The sequence below is a fragment of the Anser anser genome, assembly GCF_964211835.1.
Source record: "Anser anser genome assembly, chromosome: 1".
Taxonomy (NCBI): Eukaryota; Metazoa; Chordata; class Aves; order Anseriformes; family Anatidae; genus Anser; species Anser anser.
In genome coordinates, this window is record NC_139720.1 from 112,399,692 (window position 1) to 112,413,009 (window position 13,318).

The 13,318-nt window shown below is 42.1% G+C and overlaps 1 protein-coding gene across 1 annotated transcript; it reads right to left on the minus strand.

The window, feature by feature from the left end:
- Window positions 1-9,410: 9,410 nt before the first annotated feature.
- Window positions 9,411-13,258, minus strand: MIS18A (MIS18 kinetochore protein A). The gene is made up of 5 exons (XM_083841755.1): window positions 12,885-13,258; window positions 12,738-12,804; window positions 12,460-12,582; window positions 11,071-11,164; window positions 9,411-10,323 (listed from the first exon to the last, which is right to left on the minus strand). Exons 1-5 carry the CDS (start codon window positions 13,114-13,116, stop codon window positions 10,243-10,245), a joined length of 597 nt encoding a protein of 198 aa, XP_083697881.1. The 5' UTR covers window positions 13,117-13,258; the 3' UTR covers window positions 9,411-10,242.
- Between the last annotated feature and the right edge of the window lie 60 nt (window positions 13,259-13,318).

A 13,318-nucleotide genomic window follows, 5' to 3' on the forward strand; every position in this document is an offset into this window, starting at 1 on the left:
TTTTGAAAGTAACTTTGTCTCTCCACTGCTCTGAGAACTATGTGCTCAGAAGTGCCTTTGCGAAGTCTGTGGTGAGTAAAGCACAAGCAAGAGGGGTGCGGAGTGGCCAGAGAGGTGAGCTGTGAGCTGCAACTCCAGGTGTTTGCACAGCATTGCTAGCCAGTGGAGGGAAGGGATTGTCCTGCTTTACTCCACACTGGTGCAGCCTCACCTCGAGTACTGTGTGCACTTTTAGGCATCACATATTAGAAGGCTATAAAGCTATCAGAGAGTATCCAAAGGAGGGCAACAAAGATGGTGAATGGTCTGGAGGGCAAGACATATGAGGAGTGGCTGAGGTCCCTTGGTTTGTTCAGCCCAGAGCAGAGCAGGCTGAGGGGAGGCCTCATGGCGGCCTGCAGCTCCCTCCCGAGGGGAGCGGAGGGGCAGGCGCTGAGCTCTGCTCTCTGGGGACAGCAACAGGACCTGAGGGAACGGCATGGGGCTGGGACAGGGGAGGGTCAGGCTGGGTGTGAGGGAAAGGTTCTGCACCCAGAGGGTGGTCGGGCACTGGGACAGGCTCCCCAGGGATTTTTTGGGTGGTCCTCTGTGAGCTAGGATGACTTGCTGATCCTTGTGGGTCCTTCCAACTGAGGATGTTCTATGATTCTAAGACAGAGCATAGAACAACGCTGCTCAGTTTTTCTGCTGGAACAACTCAAACAAGTGAGAGGTGGTCTTTCGTCTTTCACAGCCGGGATTGACAACTCACAGGCTGGGGAAAAGTGCCTTGAAGTGAATCTGGTCCAATCACTTTCCCCAGGATTATTCAGTATGGCTCATTTCTGCAGAGTAAAGCCATTGCATCTAACTAACATTGCGGTCAAATGACGTACAAATAAAGAAAGAGGTTTGCAAGTAGTGTCCCTGAGCCTGGGCACCCCAGTTTGGGGACCGAGCTTTCATCATGCCTGACGGACTGGATTAGTTATTGAGCAAGGCGGATAATGGGACACTGGGCTAGATAAAATAAGCAGCCTGAAATTTAACAGCATTATTATGAATGGAGACTTTCATGCCTAAGCCAACCCTGCCTGCTGTATTTATTACAGCTGGGGAGGAGGCACTTCAAGAAAAGTTTTTTTTTTTTTTTTTTTCTGATAGTGGCAACCAGGAAGAGTTCGTGTATTTGCAAATGGCTTCCAAACCCTGTTAATTTCTGCTAAAATATGGAGCACTGTAAGCTTAACCTTCTTTTCTCACCAGCTGCTTTCAGAAAAGCCCTGCTGGCTTGATATAAGGCAGTTCTATGCTTATACAAATCTTAAAGAACAGCCATTGAAAAACAGCAGTAGTTTCAGAAAGAAGTTGGTTTTCATGGGTTCAACTTAAATCCAGTGTTATTCTCTGGATGTATGTTACAGTTTAAAAAAAAAAGGGGGGGGGGTGTACAGAAATCAGTGATTTGAAAAAAAAAAAAGAGAAAACAACTGTAGTGTGAACAATGAAGAGCCTATTGTTACTCATGCAGAAATCACGGCATGAAATCACCGTGTCCCAGGATATTTTTAAATACACGTTCAGTGGGAAGCTGTTTTGGTTCTTTTAGGAAGTATTCAGATAAGTGAGATTTGCCAGCAGCATTAATTATCTAGTGGTTAACAGTGTGCAGTTTGTCATTCAAAAGTTCAGCTGTAGGCTCATTTTCTAGAGCATCACAGTGCCACTGAAAACTAGATTATGGTTTATTTGTAAAATCCTTAAATAGGCAAGTTTTCATGTTTTCTACCTCACATTACTTTGCTATGTAAAAATAAGCTAAAGGGTTTTAGTTTCTGTCAAATCATGGAAATTTGCTCCTTAATATGGATTAAATGAATGCTTGCTGCACTTTATTGCTTCTGTAACATCTCATGTGTCAGAAGCAAAAAACAGATGTGAGCTCCAATTTACTCTCAGGATTAGAAAAAGTCTGTTTTATTCAGGTTTCTTTTTCCTTTTTTTTTTTTTTCTTTTCCGTAGAAAGCATCATAGGAGTAATAGCAATCCTCCCCAAAGAACCACCAGGGAAGTAACAGATAAGAGTCCTACAGACTCCTTTATGGCTCAATCATAATAGCTTTGAGTCTAACCAGTATTTATTCAACAAACCTACACCTCCTACCTCCCAGTAACGAAACAGGGCAGCTTGCAGTCCTCAACTAGGCTGCTAATTCATCTTGAAAAACAAACTGGTGGAGAAAGAAAGGCAAAACATACAGCACTATGTGGTGGAAAAGCCAACGTCCTGAGTGAGCAGAATGATTAGGAGAGGAAAATCTTGACTGCCACTGTTAAGCAGCAGTGAAATTCTTATGGAGATGTGCCCTCTCCTGGCCTCATTGGGAAAGCATGAAGGGACGACGTGTGCGGGGGGCACAGGCACCAGAGGGAGGTTTGGGAGCCCGTGTTACTCTGCTGAAACATTAGTAAGCAAATAAATGAAATGCATATCAGCCTGGCCATTACGTATTAACAAGTCAAGTATTTTGGGTCAAGATTTAAATAAATAGAGGGGCTGCCCAAAATTCAGCTCCCAGATGGCCATTTAAGCACTGATTTTTCATAAATGCTGGAACACCTGAGCCTAAAGTGGGCTTAATCCCCTTAGATTTCACTTGGATGTTTGCCAGCAGCTTGAAAGTCACACCTTCTATTTAGATGCCTGAAAATGGTTATTTGAACCCAGCTTTCGGTCCCTGTTTTGTTGTTATTGCTGGTCTTGTTTGTTTGTGGTTGTAAATTGGGGCCCTGAAGAAAAAGCTTTACCCAAACGGAGCCAGGAAAGGCTGCCCAAACAAGCTCTGCCAGACTGCATGAGTCCTGGCTGCAAGCCCCGCACCTCTCGGGGACTGCTTTAGACTTTGGCACAGAGCTGTGGCCCAGGGACCCCACAGCAACCCACAGGCAGCTGCAAGCAGTGCCTATCTTACAGATTTCCAGCTGTGGATCATCCTTTATTTGAGTACATCGGTGTACAGGAGTTGGATCACTGGTTGTTAAAAATCACACACTTTATTTCAAATACGACTTTTGTGTAGCTTGCAGTCCAAACCACCGGCCCTTCCCCTTGTACCACTAGACCAAGGGTGCCTGCATTAGCAGATCCCCATTCCCTGGGGATGAACTGACAGACAACATTTAAAATTCTAGTCCTGGGATAAGCTAAAGAGTTTGAATGGTTAACCTATGAAATGAAATAAAATATGATTTCTTACCCTTCTAATATTCTCCTGGCGTCTTCAGTATCCCCCCTCAAAACATGGATGTCACAGAAGAATGTAGTCTAGGAACAGAATCCCTGGTCTTTCTCAGTATTCCTGTCTTTAGTGTGTGGTCACTACTTCAGTAAAGCAGGGGGGAGGGAGATTGTGATGCATCTTACTGATCTATAAGTCTGCAGCCTATACAACCACAGGACCGCATGGCCATTCAGCTACCAGAGCTGTTATATGCGAATATTTATACTTGGACCCACATGAGATTTCGGTTCACAATTAGATCTCATTTTTCAATTGATCAAGACAAACTGTCATTTGGGAAATTTTGAGATGTCCTTCTGCTTTCCTGAGTGGCTGTTGGTTTTGTTTGTTTTGTTTTCCTACCCAAACATGAATATGGCATGAATAAGATCCCAGGCTGTTCCCTTTAATTCCAGTGAACCCCAAATGTGGCCCCAAAGAGATAAAATAATGGTTAGCAAGCCTTGGAGTGAGCTCAAACTATTTAATTCTTCCATCTTAAACACCATGAGAAACACACGTGTCTAATCCTCTTGTAGCAAATTCTTAACAGAGAATAAAATTAAATGGCAAGTGAATCGTGGAATATCCTGAGTTGGAAGGGACCCACAGGGATTATCGAGTCCAACTCCTGGCTCCACAGAGGACTGGAATGGTTCCGAAATGTTTAAAATGCTGAGGCTCTACTAATGGAGTAGATTCACGTGATGTTGTATAGTAATATAATGTCATTTTGACAGTTTGGCATACAAAAACAAGTCAGAAAAGCCAAATGCATTTCTTGATTTTAATCCCTTACTGTTTGAACATTCTACTTGCTGTGCTGAGGTATTTGGGAAGTTTTCTCTCAGTTTACAGAAAATTTGAAACAAATCTTCTGTCATCCTGGTATAAGAACTAGCCCTTGGGGCTTAAGGGGGAAATGTAGCTTTTACACCATCAGAGAGGGAAAACAAGCAGATCTTTCCTGATTTATGGCCTCAGCAGTTTCATCATAGCAGTAAACATAAAGCCTTGTACTATAAAATTACATAGGTTTGGTCTCCTGGGTAACTTGGCTGAGCTTGGAGTTTTTAGTTTAAAAGAAAATATGATTGTGTTTCTGTGCTCGTTTTCAAGCTGATGATGATACTCTGTTCCTCTTGCCACACAGTATGAAGCCAATGGGAGACATATGGAAAGAATCGCCTGGATGGTGTCATGCTATGTAGAAACGAGCCCTCTATTGTAGTCCTGCAGCACAGTAAATACAGCATCTCCATTAGCAGGCCATCATTCTTCTATTCTCATGGCAACAAAAGGCCTAAGGGTTTGAGAAACATTGTTGGCATTTGTCTGGTCTTGAACTTATTTAGCTTGCTTGTAGCTGTAACAGCACATCGCCAGTAGTCAGTTTACTAGAGTCTAATTTGGTTTAGCTATACTGGTGAAACTGTCTAATAAACAGCTAATTAACGTCTAATTTGTTTTTAATTTTAGATTAGTTTTGTGTAACTAGCTATTACACCAAAGAATTATACTATATATGATCACGAATTTTGCTAGCTTGTTATCATTATATTATTAAATTTGTAGACCAGCCAGGAAGATGTTGACAACCAGCTGCCTGGAAAAGTTCAGGAATCAACCTGTCCCCAAAAAAACACACTATAAACACACCAGCACATCACCTGGTGAAGAACCTGGCACTGGCAAACAGCTGCAACATCGCAGCTAAGGAACAAAGACCCTCCATATATAGAAAGTCTATATATAACAGTTTCACTAGTTTATTAGTAGGAATTAGAAATAACTGGAAAATTTTAACAGCAAGCTCCGTTATTTTAACTGGACTGTTAATAGCTGCTTGCTACTATTTTGCATAGATTGTTAAAGTGCTAATTACAGTAACAATACATTCCAATTTTTGGCTCCATTTAAAAGGAGCCAAGTGTTCATTCTAGGCATAACATTATCAGTTCTTGTTCATCAGACCATATGGATATTGAGTAAAAACCTACTAGGACTTAGCTCATTTTGCTGCTTTCTTTGTTATTTTTTTTTTCCACTGAAAATTTTCATTGAATGATTTTCTTTGACTTCCTCTTTTCTTTTCAGTTATGGAATGTACTTTCTGCAATCCTTTCTTGCCCTGAAGACTTGTGAGAAGGGTTTTCAAAGGACTTGCTGCTTTTTATACAGAGAACTTGACACGTACCTACACTTCAGTGCCTGCTCTGGCGTTGTTCCCCATTCAACTGCATTTTGTGAGAATAAGTATTTTATTCCAGAAACAATCTGCTATGTCAGTTTAGTCTCTGGTAACTGTATCAGACAGTTTGCCCGTCTACACAGGACCTAAAGGAATGTGATGTTCAAATCCCTCTGGAACTAAACTGATTCAGGTGCTTTGCTCCTTTTGGAATCCACGCGTCTATTTTCGTCCTGCTCACTCCCACAGTATCAAGCTTCCCTGTCAGGATATTATGTGCCAGTTTTCTCTTTACCTTCTGTTCCTTCTGCTCTGGCACATTTTCTCCAGTTCAGGCTCTCTTTCCAGCTTCTTCTATCCTATCAGTGTTGAAAAGGAAGAGTCATTAAATGGAGGTGGTTTTCCAGCTAGCGGATTCTCAAATTCTAAACATGGATAAACATCATGCATTAGGGGATTATCGAGGAGTGAAGGTTTCCCACTTCACATATTTACATCAGGTCTCTAAACAAGGATACTGCATTAGTCATGAAAGGAGCCCCTTTCCCTGCCTGTGGAGGACAAACTATCCCTAACATCTCAAACCTCAGTCAAGAGGTGCTCTCCTTTTCCCATGAGCATTCAGGGTGCACCCCCAAAATGCCTCCACCTATGCCTTGGTTCCTCAGCCTGCATCAGCCACATTAATTCCCCTCTCCCAGGTGAAATCTCCCCCGGCCTTGAGTAGCATTTTTGTTTTGAACTTGTACTTCACTTTCCTTGTGCCTTTTCAGCTATCTTGCTGTCTTAGTCTCTTTCCAAAAAGTCCCAGCTGTTTCTGTGGTTCTTTAAGCTTAACAGCAGCTATTACCATTTTCAGCCCACAGCTAGTGCTATCTGCTGGACCTCTGCTCTACTGCATCTCACCATACACTGTGTACCTACCTGTTCGCTACACTTTCTCCCCAAACCCTGCAGAAGGCACGTCCAAAAGAAGAACATTATTTTCTGCTCATTTCCTATTCATCATCTCTATTGTTTTTGTTACTGAAACAAAAGTTATTCAATAGCCAGAAGAGTTTTTAGACCGTCACCTTTTATGCCTCTCCCAAAGCCAAGAGCTACAGCTACCATATGGAATAGCCACAAGCTACCAGAGGCGGTAGAGAACATCTTTGTTGGCCACTCCATTTTCTTGTCAATTAAGGAGTTGCTGTCCTCACATTTGGTCCCTCACGTTTCCTAGGCCTCTACTGACAAATATGGCCGTGCTGCTAAATGCCTTCCAACCCCTTCAACAGTAATTCTACGTGGCTAATGACTACCACATTAATGACTGCATTCACCCCAGACTTGAGACAATTAAGGGCCACGGTAGGCTAGATGTCACCCACACAGAAAGTGGAAGCATAGCATGTATTTTTCCTCACAGCACATGCAATTCACAGGGCTATTGCCAAAGCTGACAAGTGCTGCTGCTTTTCGAGGAACTTATCACCAGTGGAAACTTTGGGCAGTATCCCTTCATATCATAAAAGTGTTTATCTCAAAAATCAGCATACATAAAAAGGAGACAAATCATTGCTTTTTCAACCAGAAATAAATCCCCTTTTTTTCTGCAGCAGTAGCTAGAATGTCTGGAGGTGCTGGATTGGAGAGTTCCTATCAGCATTACCTTGGGCTAAAGAAATAGATGGTTACTTTGTTGTTTTAAATTTTGTTTTATTTATTTTAAGCTAAGTAGTTAGATGTAATAGGTACTTCAGGCATTGACAATCTAGCAAAAAGTACTCAACAGGCACAAATAGAATGATAGGACAAGCAAAAGTCTGAGTTATGCTTATTAAAAACTGAAATTAGGCACTCTGAGAACATTAAGATGAGAAACAATTCAAGACCTGCTCTTCATCTTGAATGTAACCTATTCACTAAAATAGAGTTCACCTGTCTATTCCCCCCTTCAAATACAGTTTATAGAAGCTCCAATCTCATCTAAGCCAAGTCCCATTTTCATCTTTCTTAAGCATGTGAAGATCTTTTAGCATACCTGTATCAGCTTTCATGTTTTCATTTTTCTTCAATTGACAATTCCATGATGCATTTATTAATAAGCTGCAAAGAACGTATGTAACACGATCCATTCATAAATATTCATTCTTTATGTACTGGATGTAACATCTTCCCCACTCTCGATCCTTTCCTCCTGGTGGATTCTGTACATGCAAAGTTTTGCTTGCTGTTCTTATCAGTGCTTTGGAAATTGTTTCGAAGTTACAGAAAAGTGTTTTAAAGTTTGAATATATCAAAACCTCAATTTTTAATTTTCAGAACACACATTATATCACTTCCCTCTCTAAAGAGCATACAGAGTAAGCTATAAAGGACTGTTGTATTTGGAACAAATCCTGCCGTATTAGCTGCATACAGAGTTCAAGAACTCAAGAAATGAGGTGGTATGTTTTTCCCCTCGCATTGCATTAATGCATAAAGTGCCTGGGACTGGTATCAGGAAGCATACCATAGAGCATGCAGAACCCCAGTTAAACTCCCTATTTATCCTGTATTCAAGGATAGAAACTGGGCATAGAAGGAACCACCACCCAGTAATAAGTACTGCTTATTAGGCAAGAAGCGATACCTTTTATATGACTGTACACTGTCCATCATGCTGGCTCACTAAAATTTCATTACTAGCTTGAGCTGTTTAAGAAACTACAGCTTTCATTAGTGTTTAAGAATGGTTCGCTGGCGGGATTATATTTCTGGGATTCCTCCATCAGCAGGTATTTTTCCCATAGTAGCTGGAAAAGATAGATAGTTATGAAATGTACATGCAAGCAAGCAACCATTTCTTCCTTTGAATGCTTGCTTACATGTATACATTTTACTTTCATTATACATAGATCATTAGCATGTCTCCTACATATTACTATCTAAACAAGTCACAGAAGGAACTCAGGTGATGAATCTGTTTGAGAAATAGCTCTCAGTCACAGTTAGAGGCCCTCCACATGCTTAATGGAGAAACATGTTTAAACTACAGGTACTGCGTGAGGATCAGCAAACTTGGCTCTTTCCATCAAGGGTAGAGCTAAAATGCGTGTATGTATGTATGCTCAATGTCGTTTAATATAAGAACACACTTGAAAACCACACCAAGGTTGACAACCGTTAGTTTACTCATTCTCTCACCTCTAGCATAGCAGTAATTTGGACATCAAATAATCAGAAAAATATTAAGTTCAACTTTGTCTCTCGCTGCATCTTGGTTGGAGGACATTAAAAAAAAAGACAGCACACGTCTTTGCCCCAGTCTTTGGTCAAAAACTTGGACATGTTCATGTCTGAAAAAAGGAAAGTTCCACAGAGATCCTTATGAGCTTAGCTTGCATGCCTGCTCCCATAGTACTTGATAGAAAGGAAATCCATGTATTAGAAAACAGGTTATGTCTGAAAAGGCAGGCGTATCAAGCCATCAAACGCTAGCTCTCCTGACAAAAATGTACTCACTATACAATGAAAAACATCTTTAATTAAAGGGCAGAACAGTTTGTGGTTCTCCTTCAGCCATCCAGAAAGAAGTCTGCAATGTAACTGACCGGCAAAATCATTCTTCAGAAGAAGCTGCCTCAGAACAGATACTAAAGTAATTTGATTGGAAAGATTAGTACTATTAGTGCTTGTGACTTAACACCTGTCATGAAATTGTTATAAAGTGATTTAGTTACTTGAACATGAAAGGCTAAGACAGATGATCAGAACAGGACAAATAGAATGCTACTTCAAAACAAAACAGAAGAAAGGGGAAGATAGAGGGTGGGGTGTTAGAAAACAAAAAAGCTTTTAGAAAAAAAATACTTACCAGTGGGAAGAAGAATGGGAAATTTACTCTAGGCTTTTGGAGAAGACTTAAATTAGCAGTAATAAGATTAGTGTTAGGTAATGGGGAAAAGAAAAACACCATTATTCTTCCTTTAGACTATTTTCACTTGCTTTTCTTTTGTTTTATTGGTAAAAAAAATAAATCACTGAGAACACAAACACCAGGTCAGAAACTCTAAGAGTTAAGTACACAGAAGAACAAAGTAAAAGCCAAAATATCTACACTGAAACAAAGTAATGACAATCATTCTTAATTAACATTGAATTCACTGCTCAAACATACATCAGGCTTTGCTTAAAGGTGTGCTGCTACCAGCCTTGGTTGTTTTCCTTCCCTTGAAGCTGTCACACACAACCTTCAATATTGCATGGAAAGCCATTTAATCAAATGCTTTTAAAGTCTTCTTTACAGTTATTTCATTTTAGCCTTGAGCTAGCAAGATGTTACTGGATTATTTCTGTCTCTGAGCACAGGCCAAGCAAAGGCTTGAGACACAAGAAAGTGACATATATTGCTACTTCAACTGAAGTCACAGAGTTTTATTTTTCTTATTTTTAATTAGTTTAGAAAGGATACAAACCCAGTTCAGCAGATATAGGTTTGCAGCGAAATTAGGAGATAAATGCTTTGCTTTCAGAGGTAAAAATTTAAATAAATATTTGCATATGAAACAGAAGTCTATAGAAACACCATTTAAAAATTCTTCTTGGGGTATTCTCTTTAGAGGAAACTCCTCATCTGTGGTGAGGAATTGTAGGCAGTATTGTTCTACTGCAACATGAGCCACCTTTGTCTTTCATTTCTTCGCTCAGCTTTCACAGTGTTCCCACAGATTCCAACGCATTAGAAGGACAAGGTTCACACGCATCCTTCTCCAGCAGTTAGTTTAGATGCAGGAAGTTTTCTTTCAAAGATTATTGTGAAGAGAATCAGACATTATTGTGAAGAGAATCAATACTTGATTCAACAGCAGTCAGTCTTGCCTCCAGAGCCTTTAGTATGGTGTCTGCCTGTAATGAAAACATGGAAAGATGATTGGTTAGAAACAGAAATCAACAACACAAAGAACAAACGTAGATGTCAGCAAGAGCCCAAATTTGATGATGCATCACCAATTCTATTTGATTCTATTCCTACTACATCCATAGTTTGAAAGTTTACTCAACTTTAACGCTAACTCTCTACGTACTCAAAACTATAATTCTCTTCAGCCTTCCTTACCATCAAATTCATGCATTCACCTCTTGCTAGACACCTCTCTGCTTTCAGAGCCAATCTGATGATGCTGTGCTCCCAACTGTCCCCAGCTGCAATCAGAACTGCTTTGTGGAGCAAAATACCACTCCTTACACAGTATCTCAATACAAAGTAAGAGCAAAAGCACGAAGTCAGTTTAAATGCAAGACAATCCTATAGAAGAGACGTGATTCAAGGCTGAATGAAAATGTGAAGGTTGGGCCTGATGATCTTTCAAATACCTTTCCAACCCAGGCCGGTCTATGAACTGCCAAGTCAAGCTGTCTTTCTAATTACGGACAGACAGGAATCTAAAGCTGTATTTGATAAATAGAAAATGCCAATTAATGTGAACATTAGAAAGGAAGTTACTGAAAGCCTAAGATAATCAAATAGCACGAAGTGATAGCATATGTTAAAACCCACAGAGTTGATCTGTTACAGTTTGCTCTGCAGGAACAATTTAAGGAGTATTTCATAGTGGTGACATACACAAAGAATGATGCGAGATTAAGTCTTACCCTTTCTAGTGCTTCTTCCAAGGCAGCTCGACTTTCGAGAGTTAAAGGTTCTTCATCAGTAACAGCCTGCTTTTCTGAAGATCCTAAAACGTAACTGATATGCTACAGTTTAGATCATGCACTTTTCACTCTGAAGGCAGAAGAATGAGCGTAAGAGTGTAAGATTCATCCACCATTCTCGATGATTATAAGATTACGATTAATACACTAGCACAGTAGAAGAATGATTCCAGCAACAACAACAACAAAAAATTAGTCATCTTGCAAACAAACTGTTTGGTGGAACGAAAACAGTTTTTTAAGTTCAAAACTACCAAGGCATCATCACTTGGAGAAGCCAGAACTCCAAAAGTTAGTCAGTGCTACAGGACACCATTAGAAGTTACAAAGAAAACAATGAGAACAATGTAGCACTAGCTGTGAGAACTAGCCATTATCATTACTCTCCAAGAAAATGTCACTTTGCAACCATGTTACAGTCCTCCAGAGACTTTTACTGCCATGTAAAAAGCAAAATATCATAGTTGTGGAAAGACGAGAAGATAGTATTCGGAGTAGAAAGGAGAACAGCCACACAGGTTCAGCAGAACAGTCTGAAACTTAGTAAAAAGCAAACATGCTAAAACAAGCCCACACAGGAGAAACAGTAGCTTATTAGTGTTACTGTAGTAATGCTCTGATAAAAGATAAGAGTGTGGGGACTGAATTCTGGATGTAGTTATGGAGGAACAATTTAAGACCAGTTTCAAGTGCTACAAATCAGATAAAACCAATATAATGGCAGACCTTCATTTTCTAGACAGTTTTTGACTGTAAAACAGTTACATAGGAGTACACATTCGGTCTTAAGATTTGCTTTTACCTGCCTTCTCGAGGAAAGAGAACACCAGCCAATGCACCTCAGACCTCTGCTTAAGTTCTGCTTAAACCCCCATGCCTGTGTTCTCTGCTGATGACACGCACCTCCGATAGTTTGGAGCCAGGCATATTTTGTATTACCTATGACTGCAGGTAGTCAGCAGACTGCAGGTATTACTTATGACTGCAAGGTCTTTTTCTGTTGTCTAGAGCAGAGCACATATGTACTCACTTCTGAGAAACTGAGAAGGAACCCTCCTGTGTTGTTTACAGGAATTTTCACAGGATGTATGCTCTTTCTTATACAGGTGACCCTGCTACTTTCCTTTTCTAGGATTTGTCTAACATTACACAGATGGTGCAGCTACAACTTCAGCGCCACGATGCTAGCAGCAGCAACACAGAAAGCTGCTCTGGAACAAGGTGCAGAAACAGCTCTCCCTACGCGCGCTAAGAACGTTAACAGCAGCATTCTTCAATATGACGCCTGGAGAGCGAGGTTTATCTTAGCGATAAGAATCCTGCCTTTACCTTTCAATCGAGTCAACGCTGAAACAGAATAAATCCCTCTTGTAGTCAAGATGCTTCGGGGTGCATCTGTAGATGTTGCCGAGCGTCATCGAGCAGCCAGAGCAGAACAACGTTTCAATCATGCTTTAAGGAAAACACATAACGCTTACACAGGAAGAAAAATAAAGACAGAAAGCCCCCGGTGCCCACCCTTATTCAAAAAAGGGGTCACCCACTGTGACTTGGTTTTAGAGCATTCAGGGCTCCTTTGTGCCTGCCCCCCCGGCGCCGCGCCTCACCATCCGCACTCGCCGGGCCGCTTGGACAGCTTCTGCTCCTTGTCCACCGAGACGCTGGCGGAGGCACCTGCGGGGAGGCGAGTGGAAAGGTGACCAACGACCGCCAACGGTCGCCAACGGTCGCCAACGGCCGCGCCCGGCACTCACTGCGCAGCAGGACGCAGCCCGTCTCCTCGTCGTTGGTCACCCAGCTCAGCGTGTCGCCCACGGGCCGCTTGCAGCCGGCGCACAGGAACACCATGGGCATCAGGTCCTCCTCGTCGCCCTCCGCCTGCCCGGCCGGCGGTGGCTGCGGCTGAGGCTGCGGCCGCCTCCCCGCCGCCGCCGCCGCATCCCACCCGCCGCCCACCTCCAGCAGCGACGAGTCCAGCTCCGCCATGCCGCCCGCCTTCGAAATGCCCGCGCCGGAAACGGCCGTGACGTGCTTCCGCCCGCCAGCCGGAGCCAATAGCGTCCTCGGGGGGGCGGGGACTCTGCTTGTGGACACGCCCCCTTTCCGTAACCACGCCCACTCTTGCACATGGCCACGCCCCTTCGTGGCCACGCCCCATTGAGCGCGTCTCCCAGATGTGGCCCCGCCC

What these genes read in the sequence shown, in the direction of transcription:
- MIS18A (XM_083841755.1), bottom strand. Translation starts at nt 13,116, where the DNA reads ATGGCGGAGCTGGACTCGTCGCTGCTGGAGGTGGGCGGCGGGTGGGAT. An exon ending in GGGCTGCGTCCTGCTGCGCA is followed by an intron (nt 12,805 to 12,884) that starts GTGAGTGCCGGG and finishes GCCTCCCCGCAG; the next exon opens with GTGCCTCCGCCAGCGTCTCG. An exon ending in AGCGTTGACTCGATTGAAAG is followed by an intron (nt 11,165 to 12,459) that starts GTAAAGGCAGGA and finishes GTAGCATATCAG; the next exon opens with TTACGTTTTAGGATCTTCAG.